This window comes from Agelaius phoeniceus, chromosome 26 (genome assembly GCF_051311805.1).
Source record: "Agelaius phoeniceus isolate bAgePho1 chromosome 26, bAgePho1.hap1, whole genome shotgun sequence".
Taxonomy (NCBI): domain Eukaryota; kingdom Metazoa; phylum Chordata; class Aves; order Passeriformes; family Icteridae; genus Agelaius; species Agelaius phoeniceus.
Genome location: NC_135290.1, coordinates 6,219,508 through 6,244,657, shown reverse-complemented (window position 1 = coordinate 6,244,657; position 25,150 = coordinate 6,219,508). Strand labels below are relative to the sequence as shown.

Below are 25,150 nucleotides of genomic sequence, written 5' to 3'. Positions count from 1 at the left end.
TTTTCCATTTGAAGGCAATTGAGGTTCTCACAGCTGCTATGGCCCATTTTTCCATGCCAAACTGTCTGTGCTATGCATGACAAGCTTGGTGCCAACAGTGGTTTCCATCCCCTGCTTGATTTTTGGGAAGGATTGGAGAGATGGAGAGGATCAAGGAATGAGGCTGTTTAAATCAAGTAATTCTTCACAGGAAATCAGCAACTCCACAGGTTAAGTCCACTCTTGGGCTGTGAATGAGTGAAGAAAGAGAGAAAGAGGATCCAGATGTGGCTAGGAACATCCAGGACTTCAAAACATTATCAGGAACCATGGGGGAAAGGCAGGTCCAACTGAGCTGCAGGCAGAAGACACTCTAGTCTCTGCATTTCTCTCTTCCCACTGAATTTTTATTTTTTTTTTTAATTTTTATAATTGTTTTTTACTGCTGCTGTGGAGAGATGCCACATTAGGAAACTTCCTCCACTCGTGCATTGCTGCTACCCAAAACAGATGCCTTGCCAATATGTCTCATTTTGAGATCCCTTCTTGGGCTTAGGGAATGTGAAACCAGCTCAGAGCTTCAAATTAACCCATAAGTCACTATGCAGGAGGAATTGGGATGTGGAAGAACATGCCAGGGATCCTCAGCTCTAACCTTGCCACAGCCATGAGAACGCATGACCTGTAGACAGAGGTGATGAATGCACAGCCCCCTCCCAGACTACAACTGCTCTAGGACTTTTTAGAAATAAATCTTGGCTGAAAACATTAAATACTAAAAAGAGTTTTGATGTTTTAAAATACTCCTTGGAAATACTTTCATGATTTTGGTTCCGGGCCAAAACTTAACAGGTTTTCAACAACTGAAAGCTGGACACTTTGCCAGTAAAGTATTTCTTGGGCTTTTGATCTTCCAGTGGGAAAGAAAAACAAAAAAGAAATACTTTATTAAGGAAGAAATCAGTCAGTAATCAATCCCAAAATGCAAAAAAAATATATATTTGACTGAGTTTTTTTATGAGCCCTGACTATTTTTTTCCTTTTATTGTAGGAAAAAGATGATGGTGAAAAGAGAAACATCATCAAGTTGGCCATAGTATCAAAGAATATGGTTGTATAATATTATATTGTACATGAATATTAGTGAACTGCTAAAAAAGCTCTACTCCCTTGGGTAAAGGACGGGGTGCAGAGGCTTTTTAAAGTGCATCTCTTTGGAAACAGGATTGGCTATTTAGTGGAGCAGGGAGAGCCCACAGAGCAGGGGGTATTAGGGACAGACACAGAGAACATCAGCTCAGCTCCAAAGTCCCCATTAATAAAGGCTCATACATAAATACAGATGACAGGTATTGATTTTCCTTTGCAAGCTGAGTGCTTTCCCCTGGCTAACGAAATGCAGCCCCTTCCTTAAAGAGAGGTCACAGTGTGGTATACCCACAAAGATTTAATGGGATGGGAAAATAAATAATGCTCCTCTGAGGGAAAATGCAGCTGATCTCCCCAGGTTGTACCCACTGGAAAATGTCTGTCCCAGCCTGGAAATAGGAATTCAGACAAAAGCATTTTGTGTTATGAGCAGTGCTGGCACACACTGATGTATGTAGGCCTTCTGGTGGAATTTGTCAGTCTTCCCGAAAATCCAGAATGACTTTTATTTTGTCCTTAAAGCTTGAAATATCTTGCTGTGATATTTCAAAATTGCATGATGTGGATCCTTCCCAGAAGACTGATTTGGATGGAAATTTACTTTTAAAAGGAATGAGAGGGAAGTGTCTTTACAAACAAAATGCGGGCCTGCTGGTAGACAAACCCAGATACTGATAGGTGAAAGAAGCAATGGGTGGACCCATAAATTTCATAGGAATTCCACTAATTGACACAGACTGTTGCTTACCCAAGACCGTGCTAAATTCCTGGAGTTAGAGGAAAAGAACAGAGATACAAAGAAAAAGATGGGTGTGTCCGCATTAGAAAGCAGTCTGTATCAGGCCATTTGGGAATTCTGTACCTCTCAAGTACCTCAGGTAATGGGGAAGGAGAGAGGGAAATGTGACCGGGAAGTTAGGATAAAAAGGAGGCTGCATACTCTAGCAATCTGAGAGACCCCATGGGAAATGCCCCATGGCCTCTCCCTTTATTGAAATAAAGTTACAGAACTCCTCTCTCTCCTTTATGAACATAAATGTCTGGTGTTTGTGGATTAATTTTCTTGCCACTTTCAAAGCCTTTTTTTTGGTTGGGTTTGTTTTGCATTTTCTTGGACTCTCATCAGCTCTCATCCACTAAGGAATTCCTAATCCAAGAACAGACTAAGTGATGGGGAAGGGGGTAAAGAAACACTTTTACTTGACTGAGAAATTTAGTCTAATGCAAGGTGTCTTGGTTTGAAAGACAAGTGTCTTCCAAGGAAGGCGGGAACCTTCCTTGGAATAGAGAATATGACTCCCCTCCCTCTGAATTGTTGTAACTTTGAATTTTAAGGGGCATTCAGGCAAAGATATAGGAAAAGGAATAACAATTCTTTAGTAGTGTGCATATCTATAACAAGGCAAACAAACAACAACAATGGCAGCAACAACAAGCAAATGAAAAAACAAAACCAGAAAACCCAGGAGTCTGTTCCCTGCTCTTCAAGCATTTCCCCTTTGGTGCAGTTCCGGGCACAGCCAGCAGGGGCGCTGCTGGCTCCCGGCTGGGCAGGTGCGATGATTCCCCGTGTCTGCAGGGGGCGCTGTGGCCCACACGGGAACGGCAGCTTGGCCAAGACAGGAAGGAATGGGAAAAGGGCTTGCTTTACACAGGTCTCAGTTTCGAGACAATTTTAGGAGGGAAATTCTCTGGAATGAACATCTTCTGCACAGAAAGTAGGTTTTGGCATTCTGTCCCCAACTGATATGAAAGGAATCTCGGAGTGAAAAATCCTATTTATTGAACAGACAGAGTGCCCACAGGACATGTGGAAAAAAAATGAAGAGTGTTGAACCTCCTCTCTCCAGCAGAGAAAGCTGGTGGATTCAGAGTTCTTTCTTTAGCTGGCTTCCCCTGAGGTCCGGAGCTGGGATGAGGTGTCCCGCAGTGCCCCGCCAGTCCATACAGTCAGGCTTGTGTTGGGGTTTTTTATGAATGAGACAGGACTGCTAGGATATGTTCCTTGAGCTTTATTGCTGTGAGAAATAACTGCTCACTTGAAAAATTTAAAGGGTTTATTAATACTTAACAAAAACACAACAAAAGGACTAAATAAGGAAAAACAGGCCTGGAAGCTGCCCTCACAGCTACCTACCATGTGGCTGGCTCAACTTCAAGATGGATGCTTGGCTTTTTATACTCCTGGGGGTTGCATCAGCCAACTCTGGCCTCTCCCAAAGTCTGTCAGTCAGCTCTTCTTTGCTATTTATTGGTGGAAACTGCCTTCTTGTAACTGGATTGGAGGTCAGGTGTTGCCATGCCACATCCCCGAGCAACAAGTTTTCCATTCCCAGCTGCCCCATGAAGGGGCACATGTGCAGCCTTCCTTTACCTGTCCTAGACAACCCAGGCTGTCTGATGGCAACAATATGGGGGGGGGGGGGGGGGGAGGGAACTATAGGGGGAACAGAGGACATCCAAACTATAATAACGTAACTATACAGCAATAAAGCTCCTCTTAATATTCACACAATATTCATCCCTTAATGGTGAGAGCCAGTCATCTCATTATCCATCTATAACAATTGCAGCATCAGCCTCATTATATTGTTGAGACAATCGGAAGATGGCAAAACCTCACTGCCAGCAGCAGCCAAAGATTTCTTTGTTATTGAGCATTTAAAAACTTTCTAGCCAATAGCATATTGCCAAAGCTTACAGACAGTTGTTCTAACCAATCACTAAAAGCACACGTATACTTGCTTCACACAGTGCCTTCGCACAGGGTCTGCTTTCTATTAACAATACACAATACTTCATTATTAAGTTTAAAACCTTCTACTATCTTGCTAAGCATATTTTTCTGCAGTCTTAAGGTCTATCTTAGCCGAGCCTAAAACTCAAGCTATTGTTTCATGTCCTTGCTTGTTATACTATTGTAACTTTTCTACTTTCAGACTTTGCAGCTGCAGCTAGCTCTAAGTTTTCTGTTCTTTCTGTTTCCAAGGCCTACTTTTACACCTTTCTGGAATTATTCTTACCTTTGCTATTTCCCACAAGGCTCCCACCTATGGTCTGGTTTTTGGACTGGAGCTAAGGTGAGCAGTTCCAGAAGAAGCCACAGAAGTCACCCGAGGATTGCAGTAAGCAGTCCAGGAAAATGTGCTGCCTCAGCTAACAAGAAGCTAGCTAAAAGCAAAGAATGTAACTCCCTCTCTGTTGCAAGGCCGAGCATGGGAGAGTATGAGAGCTTGAACACAAACTTGCCAGCTCCATCCTGCTTTCAGACCTAGCTTAAAGTTACAGGACCCATTTCTGGGCATAAAGCAGATGGCAGGGGAATACAGTATTATCATAAAATCACCTCAAGACAACAAACCTCCCAGGGGCAGCCGATCCTGATGCCCCAGCAGGACCCTCAGAAGCAGCAAGATGGAACGGCAGGAATGAGCAAACATGCCGGGCCGGTCGACAAGATGTATCAGAACCTCTGCAGCTGTAGCTGGAACCGCGAGGTGAGTGTCACAGGGTGTGCGCAGCTACAGGGCAGCAAAAAGCAGTGGCAAAGTGTGAAAAATGCGTATTTAATGATTGACTTTTCGCAAATATAAAATTAATATTATATGTGTTACGTTAGAAAGTTATGCTGTATTAGTTTTCTTAAGTAGTGTGTTAAATATAGTTTTAGGTTTTAACAAAATGTTAAAATAGAAACTATGCTATGTAGGATACTTTTTTTAAAGAAAGGACTCACTGTGAGATAGCAGCCACAGGACACCTAAATCTTTCAGAGAAAGAGAATTTATTGCTCCATTATCAGAAGAAACTAACTTCTTCCCACCTCGCTCAGCCCTGGAGACGCTGTCAGGATTCAGAGGAAGAAGTTGACACTGACCAGACAGAATCCTGTGTTTGAATGGAATTTATGCATCATGTATGAGGTGTATGACTATGCAACGGGCTATTGCTTTTAAGGGTTAATCCTCTGTTAATGTGTGTCCTTTTTCAGGCTTATGTTGTCCAGATGTCCTGGATGTCCGTAACTCTTTGTTTCTGTTGTCTCATATTGTCCTAATCCAAATTATCCAAATTATTATTACTCTGATTATATTGCTATTTTTATAACCATTTTATTATCATTAAACTTTTAAAATTTTTTAAAACAAGTGATTGGCGTTTTTCACAAAAGCAACGGAAGGGCTGGGCAGTGGCAGCCCGGTTCCCGAACGTGGCAGAGAGAGGCTCCCTAGGACGGGAAAGGGGCTCTGGGATCCCGGCTTTTCCCTGAGGCACTCCAGCCGGTGGTGAAGGATCCTCTGTTTGGTGAGGTGACACGGCTGCCGCTCACGGTAGAAGAAAGCAGCAGGAGATGGAACCCGACCTCAGCATCTCTCCCCCTGAATGCCGGGAGCACAGGATGCCTCGGGGCTGTGCTGAGCCCCTTAATCCCCAGCCCAGTTCTCGGTAACTTTACCCTTCCGAGAGAAACTCCTCAGCCCCCACAGTGAAGCCAGCTACAAGGCTGCCCCTTCTCCGTAGTTACTTCTTTTGTCTCTCTTAAATACCGATCGTTATTGTTTCTTAGCAACAAAAATGGGAGAAAATTCCCCGAGAAAACAAAAGGAGGAAATCCTAAACTCCAACCCATGGTGTCCCTTCCTATGGCAGGGGTATGGAACTGGGTGTCCCTTCCAACACCCAGTTCCAACAGTACCATTCCGGTATTCTAGGATTCTATGACTTCCTCCTCCACGAATTGGTTCCCAGATCTGTTTTTGACTTGTACAGCTGGGCAACTCTAGACTGTAGCTTCTGTGGCCAAATTTGCCAAATCAGTGTGACACTGCAGCAAATCAGTTTTTCTTGCAGCAAAAACTGGGAAAGCGGTGTCGGTCTCTCGTTTTCAGGAGCCCATGACACTGTTCATGCCCTGAGCATTGCAATGAGGAGCCACTGACGCTGTACCCTGTGTGCCCTGAGAGCACTGCCTGCACCCCTTCCTGCAGTTGCAGCCCTGTGCTGCCTGTGAGGGACTGCTGAGGTGACAAACGCTGCCGCAGCTGCCTCCTGTGCCATTAAGATTCCTCTCACGCTAAGCAATCGCCCTCTCCAAGTGCGGGGAGAGTCCAGCCGGGCTTTTCTCTGCAGTTGCTTCGCAGCTCTGCCCGCAGTGGTGCAGAGCGGCTGGCTCAGGCTCTGCCCGGGGAAGGCTGCAAAGAACAATGTGTGTTTCACTTCCAGTGGCACAGATTGTTAAAAATAGGTTAAAAACTGTTGTAAAATAGTTGATAGATTGTAAAGTATGTACTGTTAGTTTGTTGTTATATTGTAAAAGGGGTTAAAAGCGTAGTTATAAGAAATACGGTACTCAATGCACCATAATACACCTAAGTAAAGTGCACCACCCCCAGCGAAATGAGCCAGCCTGGACAGAACTGTCATGGGCCAATCAAGCGCCTAAAACCTTCATGCAAATGAAGGATCCAAAAAGAAACCCATCCAAAAGGACAAAAAACAGTATTAAAAGGGGCTTCTGACCCACTGAATCTCTGCCGTTCCACCTGGAACATCGGGGACATCGCTGCTGAAGAAGCTCCAGCGCCGGTGCTGCAGCATCCTCCACAGGAATGCTCCTGCTCGGCCCGCGGGCCTCCTTGCTTTAGGCCTTTCTTTTATTATAATAAATGCTGAAATCACTTTAGTACCGGGAGCCAGCTCTCGATTTTAACACAGATGATTATCCTCCTCCTGCTCCTGTTATAATACATCACAATCTTTATTGTGCCACATGCCCTGGGAAGAGATTTGTCCAGTCCCTCCCTCTATGCACCTTTGCATCCAGAAGATTTTAGCCTACCTGCTAAACAGGCTTTTCAATTAACTGAAAAATTTTACTTCTAAATCCAGTTTTTGCCTCCTTCCCAGACACATTTTTACTTTCTCAAAGACTATGGTCCTGAACAGCGTCAGGGGCAGAGTTAAGGGTATTTCGAGGAGTGCTCTGCTTTAATGGGCTGTAACAAGAGACAGCCCCTGAGTGACTTGCCCCTTGTTAGTGCAGTGCCATGGTTAGCGAAATGGGTTTAAACTCATCCCAAACGCTGCGAGGGTGACTGAACTGCTTGAGGCTGGATTTTGAAGCCAGGACACCCAGCTGCATCCTGCTCTTGCTCTGCTGCCCTTGCTGTGCCACTGCTGCTGTAGTTTCTCACACGAGCAAGTCAAGAAGCATTAATTACCCTCTAGCAAGGAGCAGAAGGCCACAGAGCCTGCGGGGAAGGCACCTGCATGCTCTTCTTGCTTAGCACCGGGCTGTGATACCTCTTGGGAAGAGGAGCTGTGGTTGAGGCCGTCAGAAATTCCAGCTCAATTTCCATGTGCCAAAGGCAGGGAGCTGGGGGATGGGTGTTAGCAAGTGGCTGTGAAGTACAGGGAGCATGGGGCCAGCCATGAGAAATAGGAAAATTGTACAAAAACAGTCCATGCAGCACCTGAGTAGCCCCTTGGCAGGGTCAGTGCCTTCCCCAGCTCCTGCTTGCTTCTTCCAGGCAGGAATAACCCATTTCCTACCCTCTTGCCAGGCATACTGTGTGTGTCCTGTGAAAAATGCGTATTTTATGATTAGCTTTTCGCAAATATTAAAATTAATATTATATGTGTTATGTTAGAAAGTGATGCTGTATTAATTTTCTTAAGTAGTGTGTTAAATATAGTTTTAGGTTTTAACAAAATGTTAAAATAGAAACTATGCTATGTAAGATACTTTTGAAGAAAGGACTCACTGTGAGACAGCAGCCACAGGACACCTAAATCTTTCAGAGAAAGAGAATTTATCGCTCCATTATCAGAAGAAACTAACTTCTTCCTGCCTCGCTCAGCCCTGGAGACGCTGTCAGGATTCAGAGGAAGAAGTTGACACTGACCAGACAGAATCCTGTGTTTGAATGGAATTTATGCATCATGTATGAGGTGTATGACTATGCAACGGGCTATTGCTTTTAAGGGTTAATCCTCTGTTAATGTGTGTCCTTTTTCAGGCTTATGTACCTGGATGTCCATAACTCTTTGTTTCTCATATTGTCCTAATCCATATTGTCCAAATTATTATTACCCTAATTATATTACTATTTTTATAACCATTTTATTATCATTAAACTTTTAAAAATTTTTAAAACAAGTGATTGACTTTTTCACACCCACATATACCGTCTTCCCTTTACAGGCAGTTAGCACAGTAAAATGAAGCAAATATTAAACAATATTTTATGTAAATATCTGTTATAAATGATCAGCCAGAAATCCAAATTAATAAATGTGAAAGATTTTATTTTTGTGACCAAAATACGGTCCTCAAAAACGACAGCCAAAGAGACAGCGTCGAGCCCGGGTGAACACATATCCGACCTCTATCACATCAGATCCCCCTCTGTTCACCTGTGCCATTTCCAGCAGGCTGTTTTATACAGTTTTTTATGCCTGAGGCAGAGCTGCCCCGATTTCTTTTGTAACCCCGTATATGTATGAAGGTTTCTTTCACTGTGCAGGGCTGGACAATTGCTGTTTCCTGAGTAGTGGCAGGAGCTGATCATGTCAGGGAAAGTCACATATTCAGATGTATGTTCCTTGGCACTTCGTTTATCTTGACTGATGGTATCTACCAAGCAATGATCACCCTTGGGTGATCCCTGATGGCTCCGAGGAAGCCCACCTCCGTGCGGCCACATTCTTATATTAGTAAATGAGGCATTGTTCTCCTGCTGCCACCAGGAGTTTCATAATTCTCGTGTAGTAATCTGTCTCCAGGTTGCTCGTGGTCAGAGCCTTGTTGGATGTTAGATTATTTTTACAATTTTTGTTTTATACATTCTCCCCTTAAGCATGAATTACTTTATAACATATATTGCAATAACTATTTCTAATCAATACCCCTCTAATTCCTAATCCCATGTCTCAGCCGAGTGCCACTCTGTGTCCAGCACTGCTCACCCAGTGCTGCGGCTCGGGCACTGGGAGAGCCCTGTGGCTGTCAACTGAACGTTCCTGGGAGCAGCACGACGCTTGCAGGAACAGCTGCTCTTTGCAGGGATGGACAGCTCTGCATGGAGCACGGTGTCACTGTAGAGCTATTAGCTCCCGTTTATATCTGTTAGGTGTGTGATTAGTGTCCGATTAATGCAATTAGCACGGTGGCATCAGCAAAAGTATGTAATTGGCACCGAGGCAGCTGCAGCTCAGCTGCTGAGCACCACACGGCGCCTGTTTCAGGGTTTATCTGAGCTCGGTGAAAGGAGACAGCTCGTAGTCCTCTCCCCAAGCACTGGACAGGCTGGTTTCTATGTGCAGCCCTGGCTGTGCACCCCCACCTGCTCCTTGCTCACTTTAGCTGCAATAGAAAGCAATTTCCCACCCTCCATTCTTGCTTCAAACTCCCAGAGCTCTTTCAGGGAGCTGACGAGGGTTGTCCCAGCTGCTTCCCAGAGCTGCAGGATGCAGAGCTGGGGTTTATCCTTTTAGGAGGTCAGAGGACCAAATATGACCTTGGCTGGACACAGGTCCTTTTCTAAGCCTTGTATTCTCCTTGTGACTGTCCATGTGGCCACTGCCAGGGGGATGAGGGCGGACAAGGAAAGGAATCACGTCTGCCCACTCCCTGCCATACCCTGGCCCCATCCCACCTTGGCAAGGTATCAGCCCATGTCACAGCTTGGCTTTCAGAGTCTTGACAAACTCCTCCCCACAGCACCAACGGCATTGGTGTGATAGATGAGTAATGCAATGATTGACTCTCACAATTAACAGACAAATATCATGTATATAGGTTAAGAAAAGTTTTATAGGTTTATAGTTATGTTGTACCCCCTCGTGTTGTTATCAAGGGACAGCTGGGTTTGGGACATTTGGGAGGGTTGGCTTGTTACTATGGCAACTGCTGAGCTCCAATGAAGATTTAAGGCTGTGATCTCCACCACTGGACGGAGAAGGAGGAGTCGATGAACAGAACTTTGGGAGGGGTTAAAGGGTTAAAAGTGAAACCTCCATTGTGTGGTCAAGCACATGGTGGGAAAAATCCTTTGCTCCCAGTGCCATAATATTTTGTCTATTCAGTCTTCTGTTGTATTTTTGACAAGGTTTAATAAGCCTTTCTAAATTTTTGAAAGTGAGTAGCATTTTCTCACAGTTGGTCTTTCAGGATGTCAGGGAAGGAGAAGGGCTGTGAGGGATGGGGACAGACTGTGGAGGGTCCATTTCCATCCAGCTCCACCAGAGATGCCACCTTCCCAATCACCAGTGTGAAATCCCCAGCCCTTTTCTGGAAAGACCAACAAGCCACTGGCCTCTTCTGACCAGCGCATTCATGGGTGAGGGCTGAGCAGAGGAAGCTGTGGAACACCAAAGTTCCCTGCCAGCCCTGGCTCCAGTGAAGATGTTTGGTTTTGGGAGAGCTTCTGACAATCCTGATTAACAACCTTTTCATCTAATTCATGCTGGTGATAAGTCATGGGAGCTTTGGGCCTTTGCAGCCCTATAATCAAGATGGTTTGAAAGAAGCAATTTTCTCCTTCTGCAGCCTGGTTAATTCCCTTTTAATTGCTTCCCATTTTGCAGAGATTTCCCTTGTTTGCCATGGCACTGGCTCCACACTTCCTATTCTCCAGCAGTGCTTGACGCATGCCTTGTTTTGCCAGGTTGGGATTTGTGATGATTTGGGCTATGCCAGAGCCTTCAAAGCTCCCTACAAAATTTAGGTGTACCATGCCTGAGCTGCAACTTCTATAGGAGAGAATCTCCAGGGACTGGGCTAGGTTCTGTTATTTGCTATCACATTATGTGTGGGGGCACTGCTTTTGGAAAAATAAATGGAAAATATGGGAATTACACACAGGTGGGAAATTTAGCAGCAGGAAATATATCTCCTTTGGAAAAAGCAAACCCAACTAAGCAGAATTAATTATTTAAGACTAAAGTTTTACCCTGGGGGTCAAAAGAAATGAATGAAGCCTTTGTAAACTGATCTGAATTAAAATATGTGGGATTTATCCCTTTAAAGTTGGGTTTGTGTGCAAGGGCTAGCAACAAGGAGGAAAGGAGTTAGAACCCACCTGATCAAAGAAACAAGGAAGGTGATGAAAGTTTTGCTAAGGAGCTGTGAACCAGCATCAAGGTGGACTCAGTTATGTTGGGAGCACCCGATCCTGGGTGGAAGCAGTGGGACTGCTCCTGAAGTGGGTGAGATGCACTTTGATCCAGTTTGTGATTTATGTGTCAAACTTCAATTCTGGCCGTGGAAAGCCATTCCCCCTTTTCCTGGTACTCCAGGCCCTTGTCCTAAGTCCCTCTCCAGCTCTCTTGGAGCCCCTTTGGGCACCTGAAGGGGCTGTAAAGTCTCCCTAGAGCCTTCTCCAGATGAACAACCCCAGTTCTTCTTGTGTGTCTCCAGAGTACAGAGTACAGGAGCATCTCTATGCCTCTGGAATCACTGCAGAAGGTTCCATGTCCTTTCTTTCTTGGGGTCTCCAGAGCTGGACACAGTGCTTTCCTGCATGGAAAGCACTCCCTGCATACAAATGGGGCAGGGCATTCCCCAGAGGCAAAAAAAAGTCTACTTTATCTGCTTATTTGTTATTCAATGTGCAGCCTCTAAACACACCTTAACCACATTAATGCATTAAATATAGCTCCCTTTAGCCACCCAAATAATTTTAATCAGAAACATGAGCATTTCTATTACTCTGGCTTGGGTGGGTGGAGTGTCACTCAAACTCCAGCCAGGATGCAATTATTCTTGCCTATAATCCAAGGCTTTTCCTGACTATCTCATCCTGTTTTCCTTTTGAATTAGCTGGCAGAGCCACACTGCTTGTTCCTGACTTGTACTAAGATCCTGCTTCTGTGCTTGTGTTTCATTCTTAGGCTGCAGTTTCCCCTGTTTGTGTTTCTCCCAGTCTCTGGCTCCTGCTGTGCCAATAATTGTTCCTCTGCTTTTGGGATTACTGGAAGTGCTTAACTCAGGGCTACCCTTTTTGCCCCGTATTTCACATCCCCACAGGATTCTTCAGAGCCACCAGCTCCTTGGGACTCTCCAGCCATCCCACTGAAGGAAGAGCCTCATCCACCCTCCAAGACCCACCTGGCACGCCCAGAGCTGCAAGCACAGGGCAGAAGACCCTACTGGTTGCAGCATCACTGGATCATCTGCTCTTCCAAAGGCTGGTTTCATCCCAAACAAAGCTGACATCCTTCTGGAAGGAGAGAGATGTTAATGGTTCCTGGCAGTCAGAGAAGATCCTCTGGGACTGAGCCAGGGGCTCTGACACCTCGTGTTTGGAGGTCAGCCACAGTCAGCACACAAACCCCAAAGACTTTTTGCTGGCTGGGCTTTGACAGCCATGTCAGCAACACCGTGTACTAAAAAGGGCAGGCAGGGACAGGTCCTTGGTGATTTGCCTCTATGAAAAATGGGGAGGCAGAAAATTAAGCAGCCAAGGACTGGACATGGACATCTGGATCTCAAGCATCTGCACTGGGCCCACAGGGTACTGGCCCTGTGGGAACAGTGCTGAGTGAGGGAAGTTGTGACCCTTCTCCTGCTGCACTCAAAATTAGTGTCTGGCAGCACACCTGGATACATCAGCCAGCTGGTTGGAAGTGGAAGCTCAGAACAGACAGCAATCATGTTTGGTGGAGTTGGCTGGGTCAGGGTGGGGTGCTGGGGACATTTCCTTGGGGCAGAAGGAGGCTCTGGGCTGCTGAGGAGGGTCCCAAGCCTGCTTCACACTGATGTCTCCTGAAACAGGTCTCAGACCTGGACGGAGGATGCTCTGGGGCTAGAGGATGCTCTGCAGCAGAGGTGCCTGTCAGGATGGAGCTCAGCCAGCAGAGCTCAATATTTCCCAAAATCCATAGCAAATCTGGGCCTCAGTTTCCACACTAAGCAGGAGGCTCAGCAACAGATCTCAGCAGCCTAAAGGTAACTTTCCCATGGAAAATTTTGCCTTACAGGGAGGAGGGCAGGGCCAGGAATCTCAGCCATGGTGCTTGCAGAGGCTCTCCTGGGAGCAGGTGGTTGGGGACTGCAACTATTTCCAAGCAAACCTGGAAAACATGGATAGTCCTTGGTGCAAACCCCTCTGGGTGAGGGCACCAGCTGGGAGGATGGACTCAGCTGTGGGTGAGCACACGAATTCCTGGTTGTGGGATTAACCCATCCCTGCTCTGTGCAGGTGCCAATTCAGCAGGCTGTGTGATCACACACCTCTGCTGCCTTCAGTGCGCCCCAGGGGCTCCTCAAGGATTCTCTCAGTGGCTGAACAGATGAGCTCTCCCATGGAATCACTTGTGTCTCTGATCTTTAGTTTTCCTCCAAATTGGAAAAATATGTCCCTTTGAAATTTTCATGAAGGTGGCAGAGCTGCCTGTCTCCTACCACTATCACATGTGTCTGAGAGCTATTGAACTGCAACTGTGGTGACAAATATCAGCGTGAGGCTCAAGGCTGGAGAGAGCAGTGAAGGAGGGGGCCATTGGAATTAAAGGATGAAATATTTATTTGGGAGTTTAGCAGTGCTCAAAGGACAACATATCACAGATGAGAGGCATCCTGGGGCAGACAGTGATGAAAGACACTACTGGACTCACTGGGCTGTAAAACTGCCATGAGATTTCCTCTCCCTCCCAACCTTCCACCCTTTCCAGAGTCCTTACCTGCCTGGGAAGGTACAGCAGGGCTCAACATCCAGGAATGGTCCAAAGCTGTGGACCACCAGACAGCTGTGTGTTGTTTGAGGAAGGGGAATGACAGCCCCACTTTGCTTTAAATACCGGCCATAAACCCAGTGATTTACATGCCATGGAACTGGGAGGTCCTGGCTCTGGCAGTGGGCATATTTGCACAGGGCAGCCTAGCTGGAAGGTGGAATGAAGGCACAGATCCTCCACAGGGAATCAGGATCATGAGCTTCCCTCTGCCTCCATTCAGGCTCTGGAGGCCAGGTTTTCTCCTTTGCTGGGCTTTGCTGGGCATGTATCTCAGGGCACCCAAACTTTGATCCCAGGTGGTGGGCCTGAGGGTGGGAAGTGACTCCAGGACTGGTGACAACTTCCATGTTGGGTTTCATGTGTCAGCCAAATAAACAAGCTAAAGAAAAATCCGTCTCACTGTGCTGGAGAAGCTCCTGTGCATCATCCCACTGGGATATCCCACAGTACCATAAGATCTCATGCTTGGAGTGCTGTTTTGCTTTTCCCACCTCTGAAAGGTATCAGGATAACATAAAGGGTTAACACAGGAAGATCCCAAGAGGCTTCAGCCTTGTCAAGGGCACTGGATTGGCAGGTCATTAATCTCAGAGTTACTTGGTAAGTTTAAATACAATCATGTAATCAGCAGGAACCTGTAATTATTATTTATGCACATGGTGCTTACTAAATTACAGTGCTCTCCAAGGCTCTGTGTGATGAACAAATTAATTCTGCATCAGAAGAGCTTGACCAGAAATCTGTTTCTGTCTGAATTTCACTTGTAAACATTGATGTATGAAGTGAAAGTCGAGTTTAATTGGCCTCCCTCCTGCTGTGAAGCATGTTACATTTTTATTCTGTATTAGCTCACCTGGCAAGGGGGAAAACGTGGCGGACTTTCTCTAGCCCTGATGGTACTTGTCTGGAAAACCTGTGTGGGATTCTCTTGGATGAGATGGTGTAGATACCTTTGTGGAGAGCCGCCTCCATGCTCTGGGCACATGGAGTTGGGGTAGAAAGGAGACAAAGGAGCCTCTGGACCAGTGGGACGCTGAGCCCACTGAAGTGTGAGGATGATCCCATGGAAACTGGGGAGGGGCCATGCCAGGGTTGTCTTTTCCAAAAGATAAACATGCTCCAAAAGCCCTTGTAAGAGGAATTGAAGTATTTTTAATCAAACAAGACTGAGAATACACACTCCAGCTACGGAAAGCAAAGTCACATCAGTTGGAGCAGATCACCAAGAGGAGAAGGGAAAACCAGTGATGTGAACACAGATGCTTCTGTTTGGGTTTCTTTCTTTGGTTTTTCAATTTCCAGCTTCTTTCCACCAAAAGACCCCATTTTAGAAAAATCCAAGTTGAACATGTAGCACATAATTTTTTGGCAACATCACTTGCAGGGATGAGGAAAAAAGCTCTCTGGGACATTTCCCCTTCTCCATTGCCAGCAGATCATTATTAGCTCCTGCTGAAGTACCCAACAGAGAAACCAAGACACAGAAAATGCAAGTGTACTCCTTGTAGGGCACCAGCAGAAAGTGTCCATAGAGCTGGAAGCTGCCACTTTTCCCACTGCATAACTCCAGGGGTCTTTTTCACACCCATATTTTGAAGAAGGGGCAGTTTTGGGGACTATTGGCAGTGGCTGAACTTGAACAAAGACTGAAATGTTCTCTATGTGTATGGTCCTTGTTGTGGTCACTGTGTCATACTGGGTACTGTTGCTGTTCCCAGCAGATTATTGGAGTCAATGGGATATTTCCAGTTTTGCTGCATTGTAGACATGAAGGGAAGTGGGAGGAATTTCCTCTAAAGTACTGAATTTCACAAATGTTTGAAGAAAGAACCCAGAGGACTTTCCCTATGCTTCTCTTTAAATAAAAAGATGCAAGATTTTATTCCTTTCTGGTGCTATATCCTGAGGAGATCACAAAATACTGCAATTTCAAAGATGCTTAAATCTCCCCATGGCAGGAAACATTTATGCCTGTTCTTTATATTGGGAAAACTGAGGCACAGAAGTGTGAAGGGGCTCACACCAGACCCTGTATGGCCCCAGTGGCAAAATCCCTGGCATGCAGAGGGCAGGCAGCCCATAAACCTGCTGTAATCTGTCTCCTGCCTGGGCATCCCCAGACCTTGTATGGGACAAGTAAAAGGTGGCTCCAAAGAGGTCAGGGCAAATCCACTCCTCTGCTCAGCTGCTTTTGGTGACCACATGGAAGAGGGCAATGAAGGAGGGGGAACTGGGGATAATCTGGAGTCCCCAGAAGGGGGAGGGAGATAGGAAGGGAGGGAAGGGAGGGAAGGAGGCTGCTGCTCCTCCAAGGCACTTAACCCCAACGTGGGGATGGTTTGGTCCCATCCTCTGCACAAGAGCAAGGAGCAGCTTTGGCACTGGGCCCACCTACCCAGGTAAAAGCAGGGCAAGGAGAAGGAGGCAGAGCCAGGGCTTGTCCCGCAGTATCTGCCTTTGGGGACCTCAGCCACCGCTCCACTGCAGGGCTCCCTCACCTTCCCACCCTCTGAGCAGGGACATGGAGTCAGCCTGAGGGCTTTGCAGAGACCTGTGGATCCATCTGGGCTGAACCAGAGAATTTAACTAATTCCTGTGCTTCCCTCCAGATTAAGCCAACTCTGTGTGGCTGTTCAGAGCCCCTAGGACCCATCCCCATGGGAGGGGGAGTTACCTCCCCTCTCCCACCCCACTGCTTTACCCCACCTTTGGTGTCAAGATGAGAAATGACCTAGTCAGACCAAGCAGCAGTTACAGAACACCAGGAGACACAGCAAGAGACAGGGGAAGGACTCAACCCCAGTGCTACAAAAACACAGCCACGTGAATCAATGTCTACAATCACTCTGGGGCTCTCCATCCATCCCCTTCCCACACATAGGACTTTGGCTCCTCTAGAGGGTTCCCCACCCACCAGCAACATTCTAGCATGTTCTCACTGGAAGGCTGACCCAGCTTCCCAGGGAATTAGCCCCATAAGCTGTCCCAGCAATATCCTGGTTTCCTGTCACCTCAAAGCAGACAAACCTGATAAATCATGCCCAAACCCCAAGACATTATGCCCAGGATGGAGCTGGCAGAAAGCTGCTGCAACCTCTCCAGGTCCTTCTGGCTCTTTCTGCCATACCAGCAGGTCACACAGCTGCCAGGGAGATGACAAAGCAGCACCTCAGCTGCCCTGTCCTGTCCTCCAGGCCTGCCCAGCACATGGGGCAGGAGCTGTGCAGGTGTCCCATGACCGAGTGAGTTCATGCTCTCCTTGGGGGGCTGGGGCCGCCGGCAGGACCTGCTCCTGTGCCGTGCCCCCTCCCAGGGGCTCCCCACAGCAGTGGGGACGTCAGCTCCCGGTGCAGCCTCTCGCTCCTGGCTCAGACAGCCGTGGATTGCTTGATGCTGTGGAAGCTGACACGGGTGGGGGAGGTGGGGATGGACATGGCCCTTGCCACACGGGCACGGATGGAGTGCTTGTCCTGCCACCGGTGCCAGCGCTTCCGCACGGCCGATCGCACCTGGGCGGGATCAATGAGGGACATTGGTCATCACACAGAGGCACCAGCCATCCTTCTCCTCACTCCTCCAGCCAAAAATGGATTAATGATATGTGATTTGCTAACAAAACAGATTCATGCAGGGTAAACTTTCTTGAGTCAGCAAAGGTGTGGAAGCATTTGGAGGAGGCAGAGGAAAGAGCTGCCCAAATATCTGGCCCCAGGATTCACTTCTACTCTCCTTTGCTTTCTGCTTTGTGTTTTGGGGCAGAGCCTGGGAGATATCCTCATCCATGTGCAATCCACATGTGTATGGGGCTCACCTTGGGGAAGGATTTCCCTGGGATAGGGAGGGCCCTTGGCTCTGCTGCACCATGAGAGCATCTGTTCTTGGGGGTGGATTTTCCTCCTTCAGAGGAGAAGACAGACAGCAGCCGTTCCTATCTGGGCAAAATCTGGGGCTGCAGATGTACCTGGGGCTGGAGATCAAGCACCAGTTCCAATCACCAAAGACCTTCAGATGGGGAATTAGGGACTAGAACCCTTCAAGCCCTGGGCAGCAGTAGAGCCTTATGCTGAACTTGTCTGCTTGCAAGGAAGGGTGTAGACCCCCACAAAAACCCCCAGCCCATTGTGCTCACCTCACTGTTCAGGAAGCAGTAGAAGACAGAGACGAAGAAGCCCTGGAAGGAGACAAGCAGCAGAGTCACAGCAAACAGGTACCCCCGAGCCCGGAGCTTTGGAACAGCTCTGGGGTTTGGGGATGTCTAGTTTTGGAAAGGGGCAGAAGCAGGATGAGGCATCAGCCAGGATGGGCTCCTCCTTGGTGAAAGGACTGGGATGGGAGCCAGTGTGAAGGACCATTACCTGGAAAGACTCCAGAAAGGAGTTGAAGTAGATGAAGACTATCCTGGAGATCTCATCCTCCCCGGGGTTGACAAAGAACAGCATGTAGGTGATCCCCAGCAAGGGCAGCAGCACCAGTGTGGCCTTGACTGCTTTCCTAGGGAGAAAACAGGGACCTGAGCTGCTACAGTGCAGCCCTGGGTACAAGGACTCTGCCCATCCCACTCCCAGCACCAGCACGGCTTGGACTGGTCTGCTGGGACTTGAAAACCAGTGAGTAGGGGAGGATGGAGCCAAGCTGGGCTGCATCCATTGGTTTTCCAGTGCAGTTCCCAAGGAACTGGGCTAGTTTGAGCACTTGGCCCCTGCTCTGCTTCTCCACTCAGAAAAGAGCAGTGGAGAGCAGAGGCCTGACCTTGAGCTGGCATGGAATGATTGCTTGGCTGATCTACAGCTCAATTAAAAAGGAATTAAGGAGGGTATAATAACTCACACCCTTCAACACGAGTTTGTGAAAACCTTATCTCAGGTAATTAATTTGATATCTTGATGAAATTACAAGTACAGTTTGTGAAAAGTCATAGTGCTGATACAGAGAGTGTGGGAAGGATTGGGGCTTGGCACCTCATTCCTTTGGATCAGGGGACAAGAACAATGCCAAGTCATCACTTTTTGCTTAAAAATCCTGTTAATGGACAGATTCCAACAGTAGATGGTCATCCCTGGAGGGTCTGAGCTGGGCAGGGAGGGGGACTGGGACTTGTTTTGCATCTCTGATTTAGAGGAGAGAACAGGCCCTGACACAAATGGGCTGATGACATAGAGGAGCTGGAGGGAACCAAGGACAGGAGATGGACAACTACAGTACAGTACATTCACTGGTGTAGCTTTCCCAATAATAGAACCAGAATTTATCCTTTCTCAGCTGAAAAAGCCATCCTCCACCTCAAAACAGCTTATCTTGACCCAGTACACCATGAGATTCCCCAATTCCTGCTCACAAAATAATCCAGACAAAGGCAATGATGAAGCCCAAAGTGTCTTCTATCCCAGGTACTCTGGAGAGCTGCTCTGACCATGCACCTCTTACTGCAAAATATTCCCCAACAGACAAGGAGGGGTTAAATCTTCCTGCCTTGTGCTGTGGGAGTACTTTCTTCTTCTTTACAAGGAGGTGTTGGGGTGGCATTGATTCATCAGCTTCCTCAGCTTTTGCTTTTCTGTCAAGCACTGATTTAATTCTCACCTCCATGCCAGGATTTGCAGCTCCCAGCCTGGAGAGCTCATCAGGTCCCACCAGAACAGGCTTTTGCAAAGAGACTCAAATCCCAAGAGTTCACTTCAAAGGCAGAAACAGCCATCCACACTCTACATCACAAGGCTCTCCCTGGCCAGATTTAATGACCATGTGCCTCCAAAGAGCATTTGAGGTGCTCTTAGGTGTCTCTCCATGCTCCCATCCCCTTGCTACCTGGCTAATGGGGCTGTTCCCATCCCCACTATCATGAGAGAACTCAGTTCCTAGGTTTGCTTCTAGCAGGGTCACTCGTGCTCTTACCTGTACTGGATCGTCTCTGACGTGGTTGAAGCTCGGAGCTTCGTCATGAGGATTCGGACAATGTTGAATAGAAAGATGAAGTTGATCTGGAGGAACAGGGTCACTGCTTAGTGTCTGGTCCCTCATTATATCCTCCCATTTCCTCTGCAATGGGCAGGGGGGGAAGGGGGAGCCAGGGGAAATGGGAATGTTTCCTCTTGAACCTGATCGATTGCCTTCCATGCACCATGAGAGGATGTCTGCCTTTTTAAAAAACACTTCAATAATAAGATTTAGGAGTTTGGTCAGGGGATCAGGGCAGCAGGGCATGCCAGGAGATTGCCAAAGAAGGACAAGTGCTAGAGGAATGGCTGAAGGTGAAAAAGCAGAGGGAGGGGAACAATCTAAGGTAGAGAGTGGCTGCCATTACATCCAGGGTCTGCCTGGTTGCTCTCTTGGCTGTCAAATTGCTAATGAGGGAATGGGAAGGAGTCTTTGGAGCTGAACACAATTGACAGGACTTAGTAGTGGCCTGGCTGCATGTCAGGCTAAGAAATGGGAAGCAGGATTAATTATTCCATTCTGCCAGTGATTTTTACTCCCTTGAACTTTCTCAGCATCGGCCAAGGAGGAAGGAATAGTTTTGGGACTTTGTGCATGGCTTTCCCCCTGCAAACACAGGTTGGACCCTCAGCTTGTGACCTGCCACCTCTGCTCTTCTTTGTCCCTCCCCAAAAGAAAAAGCCCCATCCATTGGACCCTTGGATCAAGCACAGCTATTCAGCTGGGGACCAGGAACAGAGAGGTGGAATCAGGATCAGGTAATGGAGTCAAGGATCCCAGGCTTCTGCAAATGCTTGGCAAAGCATCCCCACACCCAAATAGTGCCATGGCAAGGATGAGGGACCTACTGATGCATGTTGGAGGCTGGTGATGGGACACCCCTGTCAGAGTGAGGTTTCCAGGCTCCTTCTGCAGCCCAGCCCAAGACCAAAATTGCTCAAGGGGCAGTTTGCTTGAGGGGCAGTGCTGCTGTGGGGCAGCAGAACCAGCCCAGCAGAGTGAAGCTAAAGGAGGGGGCAATACCCTATACAGAAGCAGCTGTGACCCAGCTGCATAGAGAAGGTCTCTATTTAGCACACAAAAGGTCAATTTCCTCTTACCAGAAGCACCAGGATCATGGGGCCTTGATAAATGTAGTCAGTATAAACACCTGCTCGCTTCCCAAACCAGCACCTGCAAGGCAAGGACAAGCCTGACATGGGAGTGACCTGGATAGACTCCTGTCCTTGCACAATCTCTGTAAGTCACTGTCTGTGAGCTGAAAGCACTAAAACTCAAACTGCTGCAGCCATTGTGAGATAGCTTTCCTGGGAACTCAGTAAAAGGAGGTGCATGTGGGAGTGTTTATGGGCCCCATATGGATGTGGGAGCTGGTTATTGCAGGACAAGCAGGGACACCCTCCTCACAAAGGAGGTGACTGTCCCCACTCTGTTCTGCATGGGGGCAGCCTCACCTTGCATCCTGGGGGCAGCTGGGGGCAACAATACAAGAAAGATCTGAAGCCTTTAGAGAGCATCCAAAGGAGGGACATGAAGATGGGGGCAGTCTGGAGGGGTCACATGAGAAGCAACTGAGGACACTTGGAATGTTCAGCTGGGGCAGAGGTGACTGAGTTTAGACTTCATCAGGGGCTGCAGCTCCTCCCCAGGGGGAGCCCCCATCTCTGCTCCCTGTGACGGGGGTAGGACCCAAGGAAATGGTCTGAGGTTGTGTCACAGGGGAATTTGGGATGGATATGAGGAAAAGTTCTTCCCCCAGAGGGTGCTTGGGCAGTGAACAGGCTCCCCAGGAAATGGTTACTGCCCCAAGGCTACCAGAGCTCCAGGAGCTTCTGGGCAATGCTCTCAGGGATGCACTGGGTGGGATTGTTGGGGTGTCTGTGCAGAGCCAGGACTCAGATTCGATGTTCCTTGTGAGTTCCTTCCAGCTCAGGATATTCCATGATTCTCCATAACCTCACACACAGGTCTAGGTCAGTTCTGTCCTCAGCAAACCCTGCAGGTGCTCACTCAGGTGTATCCCTGTCCTGGGAGCACCTAGTCAGGGTTGTTCAATCAGTGCCTGTGTGAGTAGCACAGGACTTCTGCAGCTGGTAGGGAAAATTGCCTCTGGAAAACAGAACAAGCTGCCATTTATCTCAACGGGCTCCCTTCAACTTCCCACTCTGGAATGAACTCTCAGGTACCTGTTAAGACCTTCATCAGCAGGTGCCTGTGAAAATGGCTCAGGTGGGGGTAATTTAGATCTCTGCTGGTTAAAACCCAGATCCCTTTAGCAAATCTATTGTAGGAAATCTGGTATAATATTTTTTTCCCCTTGAAAATCACATTTGCCTTTTGAGGGGAAACCAGCAGGGGCAGGGCTTGTGCTGCAGAGAGGTGAAAGGTGGGATAAAAGAAAGAATGGAAGAACATTATCCTTTTTTTCCTCCCTGACAGAATTCCTGACACAACTGATCCCTGAGAATTTGGGATAGAAAGAAGAATAGATGATAAGAGCAATCAGGCTCACTTCTCATTGTCGTAGTAGAGCTTCCCAATGGCCCAGGCAATGATGATGGGAAAGGGGATACCTGCAGGGGAACACAAAGGTGAGTCTCAGAGGTGCAAGGTCACCACAAAACCACACCATAACAGAGGTTTTCTCACACAAAAACCACCCAGTGAGATGAGGTGTCTATGCAAATCAAGTGTCCATCCTCCTGCCCCTGGCCCCCTTTTTGCAGCTCTTTGAGTGCAAGCAGAGCTGGAGCAGAGGCTGGAGGGGGCATCAGCCATCACTAAAGCCTGGGTACCGCCGGGTGAGGGGAAGGCTGGCACTCACACCAGCCGATGCAGATGAACATCCACTTGCGGAGCTTGTCCGTGGAGTACGTGAGCACGATGGCCGTGTGCAGGTAGCAACCCTCGCCGAACATCCAGAAAAAGTTGGTGACATGGAAGTAATTGTAGGCAGCAGTGACCAAGCGGCACCAAACCTGTCAGGAGATGTGGAGCCTGTTGAGCTCTGTGCCACAGTGGTGCAATTGATGCATGGAGCAGCACAGACCCTGGCAGAGCAATCAAACCTATGTTTCTCATACACAGGGGGTGCCTGCCAGCCACCAGCCAGCCCTATTTGTTCTCTGAAGTTGCTTTTGTAGCCACATTTTAGTGACTTCAACCTGAAGGAGAGTAGGTTTAGGGAAGAAATTCTTCCCTGGCAAGGTGGTGAGGCCCTGGAACAGGTTGCCTAGAGAAGCTGTGGCTGCTTCATCTCTGGAAGTGTCCAAGGCCAGGTTGGATGGGGCTTGGAGCAACCTGAGGTAGTGAAGGTGTCCCATGGCAGGGGGGGTTGGAACTTAATGATCCTTAAGGTCCCTTCAGCCCCAAACCACTTTGCATTTCTGTGATCTCCAGGGTCCTCACACCCCCCAGCTGCTCAGGACTGGGCTCAGCCTGGAAGAGCTGCACCTACCACGTTGCTCTCGTGCACCTCTGGGTTCATGGTGAGCTGCACCACGAACCACGTGGCATTGCGTAGGATGAAGGCTGTGATCAGGTTCCAGTGGATGATGTTTCTCAGGCACCGGATGCTCCTGGAGAGGGGTGGAACAAGGCACCATCAAAGCAGGGGGATTGGGGACAGTGCTGTTTGTGCAGCTGAGTGTCTCTGTTGGGACCTCAAGGGTGACCTGCTGGGACCTGGGTGAGGGGGGCATGAAGAAGACTAGGAGGTGGAAGGCACCAAGGAGGACCCTCTGCCTCCGTAACTAGATGCTTTAAAAAAGCAGCAAAAGGAAAACAACCCCGAGATAGGCAGGATCTCTCCAGCCTGGAGGGCAATGGCTGTGGCAGAGTAGATGGCAAAGCAGAGGAGCTGGGTCGATCCCTGCCTGAGATGACCTTGCAGGAACACGGCAGCAGGATTGTTACTCACCGCAGGCGCATGAAGAGGACAAAGGCCACGAGGAGGGCCCCCAGCGAAACACAATGACCCAGGTAGTTGATGATGACAGCGATGTGGTAGTGCAGCTTGCTCTTCTTCTGGGAGTGGGGGAGATGGGCAGAGGGTCAACAGCAGCCCTAGTACTAGCACAAACCCACCTCCTCCACCACATCACCTTTGGCAGCTGCACCTCAAATTCTGGGCCCTTCTTCAGGAAGCAATGGGAGCTCACCCTGGGACAGGACAGTGGGAATGGAAGAAGGTGGGGCTAATGTGGGAAGGAGAGGCACCAGCCTGGTTTCACATCTCACTTGTACCAGAGCAGCTCACAGGACAACTCAATGCTGCGACTTCCCAACCCCTCCTCTGAGGAAACCCTGCTGGAACTCAATTGAGCTTGCTAGAATCTTATATCTCAGTTCATCCCCCACTGCCCTGGGGGCAACTGAGAGGCTTGGATTAATTTGGACAGAGGAAAGTGTGATAATTGAATTAATTGATCACTCCTGCTCTTAGGCACTCATCCAATCAGTAAATAAGCAATTAAGTGAGTGAAAAAAACATTCATGGCAAGAGATATCAGCATTTTAAATATCAGAGTTGATATCAACTGCAAATGAAAAACTCATATCTCTTCTCTGCTTCAAGGGGTGGCTTGATCTATTCAGGGGCTTGATCCCCATTTTTGTATCTCTTTCAGCTTCCTAAATATCTCCTTTATTTTACTGCCAGCAGGGAAGGATGGGGTTTTCAGTGAGTGTCAGGAGGGAGCTGCAGGAAAGTGACAGGGCTGATTTGTACCCAGAGGCCCTGGGGACCTCACCCTGCCAATCCTCTTGGATTTTTAATGGACATGGAAACAGGCATGGCTTTATTTCTGATGGGGAATAAAAATGCAAATCAAGAAGGGGTCATAATTGCCACATGCCAACTTTATCACTGGAATGTTGCTGCATGCTCAGCCCTCAGCTCCCATGGGCCATTCCTGGCCTGGATGCTGTTGCCTTTCAAAACTCCATCATCTGTCTCTTGCACTCCTGCCAAGAGCCCAGGGACTCCCAAGCTCCTACCTCTTCACTGAGGATCTCCTGGCACTGGGAGTAGTTGACACGTGCTGCCCAGCTCCCGTTCGCAAGGCATTCCCTGTACCCATTATCTGAAAGAGAGGATGCCCATCCAAAGGTTAACAGAGCATGGGGATAGGCACAGGTATGTGACCTGACTGTCACTAATGCAGGGCACTGGCATCAGGCCAGGCCTGGCATCTTCTGCTTTGAAGGCAGCTCAGCTACTGCCTTGGTCACAATTGCAGAACCAAAATCCTTGGAGTATTTCAGACCTGCTCAAGAGCTTTGGGTCTGCACCAGCTCTGCCCTTGGCACTGGGGGACCCCAACACCACCTCACCACACACAGGGATGCA

General features: G+C 48.1%; 1 protein-coding gene across 2 annotated transcripts in view; it reads right to left on the bottom strand.

The window, feature by feature from the left end:
* Positions 1-14,995: 14,995 nt before the first annotated feature.
* CRHR1 (corticotropin releasing hormone receptor 1) overlaps positions 14,996-25,150 on the bottom strand; it is a 29,065-nt gene continuing 18,910 nt past the window's right edge. The window contains exons 4-13 of one of the 2 annotated variants that reach the window (XM_054649793.2): positions 24,799-24,884; positions 23,720-23,826; positions 23,258-23,378; positions 22,625-22,778; positions 22,313-22,373; positions 20,901-20,973; positions 19,759-19,844; positions 18,222-18,357; positions 17,996-18,037; positions 14,996-17,375 (exon numbers count right to left, since the gene is read on the bottom strand). In XM_054649793.2, the coding sequence (XP_054505768.1) occupies positions 17,235-17,375; positions 17,996-18,037; positions 18,222-18,357; positions 19,759-19,844; positions 20,901-20,973; positions 22,313-22,373; positions 22,625-22,778; positions 23,258-23,378; positions 23,720-23,826; positions 24,799-24,884 (1,007 nt within the window). In that variant the 3' untranslated portion in view covers positions 14,996-17,234. Of the gene's footprint in view, positions 17,376-17,401; positions 17,834-17,995; positions 18,038-18,221; positions 18,358-19,758; positions 19,845-20,900; positions 20,974-22,312; positions 22,374-22,624; positions 22,779-23,257; positions 23,379-23,719; positions 23,827-24,798; positions 24,885-25,150 lie in introns of those variants that run through there. The other variant, XM_077190841.1, reaches the window with a different exon arrangement.